The 9004-nt window shown below is 40.0% G+C and overlaps 1 protein-coding gene across 9 annotated transcripts in view; it reads right to left on the reverse strand.

Annotated features, from left to right (window-relative positions):
• Nucleotides 1-9004, reverse strand: part of Rabgap1l (RAB GTPase activating protein 1 like) — a 723114-nt gene that overhangs the window by 129046 nt on the left and 585064 nt on the right. The window contains exon 1 of one of the 9 annotated variants that reach the window (XM_031386736.1): nt 8448-8995. The exons of 7 other annotated variants lie outside the window; for them this stretch is intronic. In XM_031386736.1, the coding sequence (XP_031242596.1) occupies nt 8448-8615 (168 nt within the window). In that variant the 5' untranslated portion in view covers nt 8616-8995. Of the gene's footprint in view, nt 1-8447; nt 8996-9004 lie in introns of those variants that run through there. One more of the 9 variants, XM_031386744.1, reaches the window with a different exon arrangement.

The following is a 9004-nucleotide window of genomic DNA, read 5'->3' on the forward strand; positions in this document are numbered from 1 at the left end:
GGCACCCTGAGGTAGGCAGCGCACCCTGAGGTAGGCAGGGCACCCTGAGGTAGGCAGCGCACCCTGAGTTTGAGGCCACTGCAGTTATTTAGTGAGCTCTAGTACATTATCTTAAAACATACAAGTACACATTATGAAATGTTTTAAAGATGTCATTTAATTGACATGTTTTCTCTCATACATGAATGTTAACTTTTAACCTTTAGATAATGTGTTTTAACTGGAACACCCATAGAGCTTAGAAAACTAGTAAGGACCCATGGGGGAAAAGTAGATCTTTCAAGAGAAGGGAGACAGAATACAGTAATATAAAGAGTAAAAGAAATAAAGGAACAGGAAGGATAAAATTGGGAGGGCAGGGTAGAAGAGGGATAGCTTACACTGAAGGCCCTTTTAAAAAGCCATATGCAAACTTACTACTGCAGAAGTATCCTAAAATGACTATCTATACAGACATAAAAGGAGTTTAAATGGGGTCAACCTAGAATAAAGGGACAATACCCCATTCAGGGTCTTAGTATTGTCACACACTACTGGACAAAAAGCCCAGTACCAGGAATGGGTTACTCTTTTTTGAGTTGTAGTCCAGTGCAGTCCCACAGACCTACAGACATTAAAGGGTATTTCTCTTGATTATCCTTCAGAACCTGGAAGTAAGATCCAATTTATGACATAATCCAGTCATAAAAGCAGGAGAAATAAAGTGGGTTCTGACCTGTTGGCTTGGCTACCTGATTTTATAAATCTGCTCAGGACCTAATTTCAAGCCTGGTTATTGAGTTCACATTAATGCAGAGAGGCTAGGATCAAAAATGAAGAATACTTCCTCCTCACACATCAGACATTTAGTCAGGTTGGAATGGCAATGAAGACAGAGGTAGTATTTGTAGGAGGCCCCAGTTTCAAGAGCAGTGCTTTGCAAGCAGTGCTATGTATGTGGACTGCACTGAAGTCCACCTCAGGTTGACACTCTGGACAGTAGAAATTCAAATCACCTGGTGGCTACCACTTCAAAATGCTGTTGTTGGCAGGCAGGCAAGATGGCCCTGTAGCTAAATCACCACTTGCTGTATGTACTGGCTAGTGTTATGTCAACTTGCTACAAGCTAGAGTCATTTTGGAAAAGGGAACTTCAATTGAAAAAAAGCCTCCATAAAATCTGGCTACAGGGCATTTTATCAATTAGTAATTGGTGGGTGAGGGACCAGACCATCTCGGGTGGTGCCTTCCCTGGGCTGGTCGTCCAGGTTCTATAAAAAAAGTAGGCTGAGCAAGCCATGACGAAAAAGCCAGTAAGCAGCACCTCTCCAAGACCTCTGCATTAACTCCTGCCTCCAGGTTCCTTCCTGCCCTGTCTCGAGTTCCTGTCCAAATAAACCTTTTTCTCCCCAACTTGCTTACTGGTCATGGTGTTTCATTATAGCAATAGTGATCCTAACTAGGACATTGTGTAAGCCTGACAACATGAGTATAATCTTTAGCACCCATGTAAAGGTGAATGAAAGAAACAACTTCACAAAATTGTTCTCTAATGCCCACCCATGCATGTGTATGCTCCTACCATACATACAAAAAGACAGACAGGCAGGCAGACAGACAGACAACGATGATGATGATGATGATGATGGTGATAGTGGTGGTAAGAACACTATTAGCATTGGCTTGTCAAACTCAGTTTAACCCAAGATTAAAAGAGCTGTGACAATCACATAACAAGGAAGGCCCCAGGACTGGAAGTACAGAAACAGAACCTCAGTCTCTGGAAGGTACTTAGGATCTAAAGGGAGTTAAATATGACATTGAAACCAATACATTCTAATTTCATCTCTGGCTAACATGTGATGTTACATTTTCTCATCTTGAAAATGAAGTAAGATACCCAGGTGGTGGCGGTGGCGCACGCCTTTAATCCCAGCACTTGGGAGGCAGAGGCAGGCAGATTTCTGAGTTCGAGGCCAGCCTGGTCTACAGAGTGAGTTCCAGGACAGCCAGAGCTATACAGAGAAACCCTGTCTTGAAAAACAAAACAAAACAAAAGAAAAGAAAAAAATAAAGCAAAAAAAGAAAAGAAAATGAAGATAAAGTATATGAATATTAAGTCCAAAACAAACATAAGGGGTAATGATTTGGTAAGTTACCTTAGCATTGCTCACATATTCTTTGGTAATGATATTTTGTGGTTACAGTGTCTACCCTCAGTGACCCTTGTAATGTAGAATGTAGTCTCAGGGCTGGAGAAGGTGGCTCCATGGTCAGCACTGAGAGCACACGCATGGAGGGTTGAGTCTGAATCCTGGCACCCATGTAAAAAGCTGGGCGTAAAACTGTAACTACTGGGTTATGATGGGATAGGGTCAGGAGGATTGCCAGGGCTGCAGGCTAGCCAGCCTAGCTGCAGGTTCAGTGAGGTGAAATAAGGCAGGGAATGATAGAGGAGACCCATGTGTCTTCCTCTGGTGTGTGAGCACATGCAGAAATGAGCACACCTTCACACATGTGAACACAACTCCTACTCATTGTGATGATAAAAGGAAATTCCACTAAGCAAAAAGGTCTTCCAGAGATCCTGAGTTCAATTCCCAACAACCACATGGTGGCTCACAACCATCTATAATGGGATCTGATGCTCTCTTCTGGCATGTGAGTGTACATATAGATACAGTACTCATATACATACATTATCAAAATAAAGAATACAAAAAATAAAAACCCTCCTTTGGAGGGTTAGAAAGATGGCTCAGTGAGTCCTCATTGCTCCTGCAGAGAACCTGGGGCAGGGGTTTCTGTTCCTAGCACTAACATGGAAGCGCACAACCATCTGTGATACAGTTCCAGAGGATTCAATGACTTCTGCTGGCTATAGCTTCTGCCAGCACCACATTTACATGGAACTCAGATATGAGAACACCCATAGCCATAAAATAAATAACAAAATTAAAAACAAACAAACAATAACAAAATAAACCTTGGTCCTTTGTGTTCTAAAGATAACCTCCAATCCTACTTTGATCCCAAAGGAGTTTCCTATCTTTTTTTTGTTTCCTATCTTTAAAAGACTTCTATAACCATTAAACATCATCTCAAACACCCTTGCAATGCTGTAAGTGCATTAGAAGCTTATAGGGGAAACTCTCCATTTTCTGACAACTGTATCTAAGAGGTTTTCCTTCTACAGCTGAGGCACAGACACTTCCTACTTGCAAAGATTTGGATGCCTCACTAGGAATTTGACACAAAGTAGGTATTAGTTTCTGGGAATAGAACTGGGCCCTCACCCACACTCACCATATGTTCTAACCCTGAGCTATGTATCTTTAGTTTGTTTTTAAAAATGCTTTAAAAAATGATAATTTATCTATGTGTGTGTATCTATCTGGAAGTTTCACTGTGCGTTTGTTTATGGTTTTAGATTTGTATTATAGTCATGGTTCCTCACATAAAAGCAAAATGGGGCAGTGTGAGTAAAACTTGCCCATGTGTGAATGCTTGTAGGTGACAACAGGCCTTCAGCTGTCTCTCCAGTTCATGTTTCCAGATAAGGCCTTGGACTGAACCAGGCGTTTGTTGTTCAGTTGGCCTGGCTAACTCATGGGGTTCCCCCCAACTCTACTCTCTGGTGTTGGGGTTAGAGGTACACACCATCGCACCTGGTTTTTAATGTATGTGCTGAGGATTAGAACTGGCATTTTCCTCCCTGCACAGCAAGCTCTTTACCCACAGATGCAACTCCCTAGCCTAAGGAAGACAGGATTTTTAAGTTTAACATAATGTCTCACAAGTCAGAGACAAACTTACCTGGCCTTTTGATAGTTTGCTTGTCCTTTTCCTTATCCTCCTCACATCCCTTGAATATATACTACATATAGGAAAGACTTTATATATTCAGATTTTGAGTATCACTGAATGTATTTTATTAAATACATGTTTCAGAGATGCCAAGCATTAATATTATTTTTAGCCTAAGGCACAAAGAGAAGTGCTTCCTATGAAAAGAACACATGGCCTCAACCAGGGTCACTACCTCTAATCCACACAAATTAATAATTACCTAGCTATGAAGGTAATAACAATGGTTATAATTAAGCTTAGTTATATGAATATTAATCCCCTAACAATGAAGACAGGCTTAGCACATGATTTCATGATGATAAGTCTTAAGCTTTAACAGAAAGACTGATACTTCTGTAACCAAACGAAGTACCTCCAAGATGTCCTGGATTCTGACGACAGAATCCCATCAAGCTAAGACTTGATTTGCACTGGAAAGGCTATTATCCCTCAACTGGAAAGTTATTAACTTTTTGTTTATAAGCATAGCCAATAAAAGATGAACCATTTTCTCATCTTATTGGCAAGTTTTTAAGAGCTTTTCTATAGTACCTTTGGATAATTGCAAGGGAAGAGTAAACTATCAAAAAGCAAGTATTCTTCCAAAACTGTTAAGTAACGGAGGTCAGAGGTAACATCTGCACTGTGACATCTGCATAAATAAGTGGTTTACCAACATATGTCCTTGCTTTATGACAACCTTTTCGCAATGTAAACTATGTCTATCCCTTACATCTTCAGAGGCTACATCACTCATCCCTTTATTTGGACAGAACTATATATGAAGCCTGTTGGTATGATTAAAGACATTTATACAAATTCTACTTCTGTTTTTTTTTTCAAGTAGGTAGTAAGAAGTATCTGCAAGAGGTGGTTTTACTATAATAGTCTTTGAAGTTGCTGTAGTAATAGGAATAAAATAGTCAAGCACACAACAGACATCAATGTAAGTGTGGTCTACAGAGTCATATAAGCGCCAAGTACAGCAGACCAAGGGTAAGAGATGAAATTTACACAGTACAAATTAGGGAGCTGATTTTGAACTTATTTTAATATGAAGATGTTTTGGGATTTCTGAGGAACATAAAAAGTATATACATAGCATCTTTTTTATTTGGGTTTTTAACTTTTTAAAAAGCAATAATCTCTCTCCAGTGAGCAATCTTTATAGATGTTAGCAATAGAGGTGAAAAGAGGAAATAATCCAGTCTCGAGTAGTTTTTTACCTGCGCTTTATTTCAGAAAAGCCCATAAACTAGAAACACATTAAGGTATATTTTGATAGCATAAAATTTTTCATTAAAATGAAATATTGCAATGATTACTAAATGAGCAGCTAGAATATTTGCTTGAATGTGTGCCCATGTGTGTGCATACATACACATACACACACACACATGTACACATCTCAATCTTTAAACTTACTTTGGAGATACCCAGAGGGTCAGTATTGAAAATATAGGTGACACTAATTTTAATATCTAATGACATGACAGTAACTTCTCATGTCATATGATTGCAATTTAAAAAAAAAAAACCTAGAGAGAAAAGGAGAATTCCAATTTAAGAGAGTAAAAGTTTTTCTTCCCCAACAAAGTCGACTAGCAGTGCATAACCTCTAGCCATGTGTTATATACTTCTGCTGACATCATATCGAATGTGTTTTCCCACTGAAAAATGCAGTGTGAGAATAACACATTTTCTTTTTGTTCTTTTTTAAAGAATAACATTGGGTGGAAATAGTTCTAACATTTGAGTTTTAGTTCCAGATATTTCTATTCCTACTTATAAGTACTTTTCCTCAAGCTCTCTACTAAGCAACAAATTCTGGGTGGGTATTTGGGGCAGGGGAAGCTGCATGGCTCTTTTTTCATCTGCACTGTTTTTACTCTAAATGGCCTTTTCCTCTTTCACTTATGACATCCTACAGGATTTCTGTTTAGCCTCCCCTCAACTGTCGTAGGCCTAAGGACTTCAGGAGAGGATGAGGCTAACCTCCAGCTAGGGGAACTCTTCTTTACTGTCTGTACCGTTCCGAGGTAAAGCACATAGATTCTAAACATGTATCCAGTATTCGCTGGTCTCTCACCGTCACACAAGTCTCATCATTTAGTTATTTCTGTGTCAATCAGGAACCATAAATAAAGCTCAAAGCACAAATCTACCCCTCTGGTTGGATAAATCATGGTTTACTTGCTTGTTTGTTTTTACATGAGGCATGCTGCAGCACAGGCTGGCCTGGAACTCACTACGTAGCACAAGCTGATCCTTGGCTTCAGCCTCCTGAGTGCTAGGGTCATAGGGAAGCACAGATATACCTGGCTTTGGCTTTTTTTTAAAAAAACTAATTTATAATGAAGAAATTTAGTGACATTTTAAAATAAAATAAGTGATCTGTACATGTTTGTATGCAGTCATGTTTAAAACATGACTAAAGCTAGGCGGTGGTGGCACATGCCTTTAATCCCAGCACTTGGGAGGCAGAGGCAGGCGGATTTCTGAGTTTGAGGACAGCCTGGTCTACATAGTGAGTTCCAGGACAGCCAGGGCTACACAGAGAAACCCTGTCTCAAAAAAACAAAAACAAAACAAAACAAAAAAAAAACCCACACACATGACTAAAAAGGCAGAGTCGTGTCTTAAACTTGGGTCTTGGACTATTGGCTAGAAATGGACAGATACTGATACTGCATGTGGCAGGATGCCTCCTAGGACCACCACCAGTCCTGAATCATTAGTCAGTCCAATAACACTGAGCTGAGCAACTAAGCCCATCCCCAACCCTTCTAGTATACAAGCTAAACTTTGAGTGGTAACTCTGTGGATAGCAGATCCCAATTCACAGCCACCATGTTAATTAAAGAAGTCCCCAAATATAAGCTACATACAACCAAGGGTTCTATCAATAATCTTTCAAGGGCAACTGTATACAACAATGCCAGAGACTTCCAAATGGCCATAAACACAGCTCAGCATATGTTAGCCACATACCATACAGTTAGCACTATTGCTTAGGCTCTATGAGGAAGAGTCCAGGAAGCCTGAAGGATGTACTTACTTTAGATCCATCATTTGACATCCAATTGTGTCCATCTGCAACATAGGGGCATATGCAACCACCCTGAGAGCTCAAGTTTGGGAGCCCAACTCCCTGTGGATTTTATTGCTAATTAATGTTTTTAACTAGAAGTTCAAATTTATCTCTAGTACAGATATGACTGTGAGACATCTTTTAAGCAATTAATTCATGTTTTACTTCAAAATACTGAAAACCTGAAAGTAAAATAGGCTACGCCAGGGACTGTGAAGTCATCAATAGAAACCTTTGAGTCAGAGTTAAGTAGCCTTTAAGACTTGGAAAGTTGTTACACCAAGACTCAGAGATACAAATAATTTGTTTAAATGTATATTAGCAATTTCTAGTGCCAAGATTTCTGGACTCAAAAATAAAACTCATTTCTAATACATGAGGATCTTTCTATTTTCTCCCTTGTAAATTAAACTGTGATTCAGGAAAGCAATGGTTTCACCTAGGCATTAAAACATATGTACTCATATTTGTAAAAATTCTTCCCTACATGGAAAAGAAATTGTCATATTTCTCAAGTAACCTTTCTATAATTTTATACTGCTCATCACATCTAACTTTATCTTGCAATGATCAACCGACTTTTTTCATGGTGGGAAATTTCTCATACACATGGCTACAGAAGGTCTGTTATGATCAGACGGAAGAAATGGAGGAAGAGAAGTAAGGATTAAATCCAGTCAAATAAACACTGCACTGAAAAGATACATATTTGAGAGAATCCTATAAATCCAGAATAGCATTAAAATTCCATTCTACAACACAGACAAAGCTGTCTTTTTTTTAATTTCCAATTACACAAATGATGGTATAGGACTACTGTGGACCAATTATATCACCCAACAGTTGCTAGGTACAGCTCTGGAACCACTGAAGAGAAACCCTGCCACAGCAATTGTGGGTATTTAATTTTAACCCTTGGTAGGAAATGAAGAAGGCTGATTTTTCTCTTATTTAGAAAATCAAGTAACAAACAAGCCAGACTTCTCACACTCATAGAACAGACCCAGTAGCTGTATGCCGTTTTATCGACACATAGTTCAATAACCCCAGGAACCTGCAATTTCTTACCCAAGGATTTTCAGGTAATAAATCCCTATTGCCCAAATTTAATTGGCAATCATGTGAGCAGGTTGGGAAGCCAGTCTCACATCATCTAGATAGATGGCTATTTCTGTTGTAAAATTTAACCCTTTGGAGAAAATAACAGAACACCCACATCAAGTTTTGGGGTTTTCTGGTTCATTGCTGAGCCTAGACAGCCTAAAAATGTTTTTTCCCCCTTGTCATAGAGATAATGCCACTGCCGTGACTCTCCGCTCTGAGAAAAGAGCCATAATTTCCTATAGCCAAATAAGGAGTGGCATGGTCCAGGCTTCCAGAAAGCTCCACAGCAGTGGCCACTCAGCCCTCTTTCTCAGTAGAAAGGGCTGAAAGGGAAAACCAGGAACCCACAAGCCTCCAGAGTGACATCCTCATAGAGGGCTACACAGACACTCTACACATTAAGTTCAATGAAAAACAATCTCACCGCCAGAAGCCGTGGCACAAACAGCCGATGCCCCATCCCCAGAAGTTCCAGCACTCGACATGCATACTCATTCACCAGCTTGCTCCTCTCGTCGTGCATGTCCTGGGACTTTTTGACAGGAGGTGTGAGCTTAGCAGCTGGGGCTGGGCAGGGCACCCCTTCTTCCATGAGCAGTAAATAGGTATCCAGAATGAGAAAGCTGGATCTCTCATCCACAATCCTAAGAACTGCAGATAGAGGGGAGCCAGGCTATGTCTCCCCAGGAGGATGCACAAAATGGTCTATGATGGGAATTGTCAGCTAATGTCGCCACAAGAAAAACATTTTGTCTAAATTATCAACTATGCACAAGCCCTGGAGCCGTCTAGAGAAGGAAATCAAAGGTAAATAAAAAATGGCAAAAGCAATTGAATCCTGGAAAAATAGCCAGGAGCGGAGCAGGAAGAGTTCAGATGCATGTGTCAAAATGGACAAGCTCAGAGGGCTCTAGCATGTGTGACCGAGAGAGGGAGAGGTAGGTGTGTGTGTGTGTGTGTGTGTGTGTGTGTGTGTGTGTG

The sequence above is a fragment of the Mastomys coucha genome, unplaced genomic scaffold (assembly GCF_008632895.1).
Source record: "Mastomys coucha isolate ucsf_1 unplaced genomic scaffold, UCSF_Mcou_1 pScaffold1, whole genome shotgun sequence".
Taxonomy (NCBI): Eukaryota; Metazoa; Chordata; class Mammalia; order Rodentia; family Muridae; genus Mastomys; species Mastomys coucha.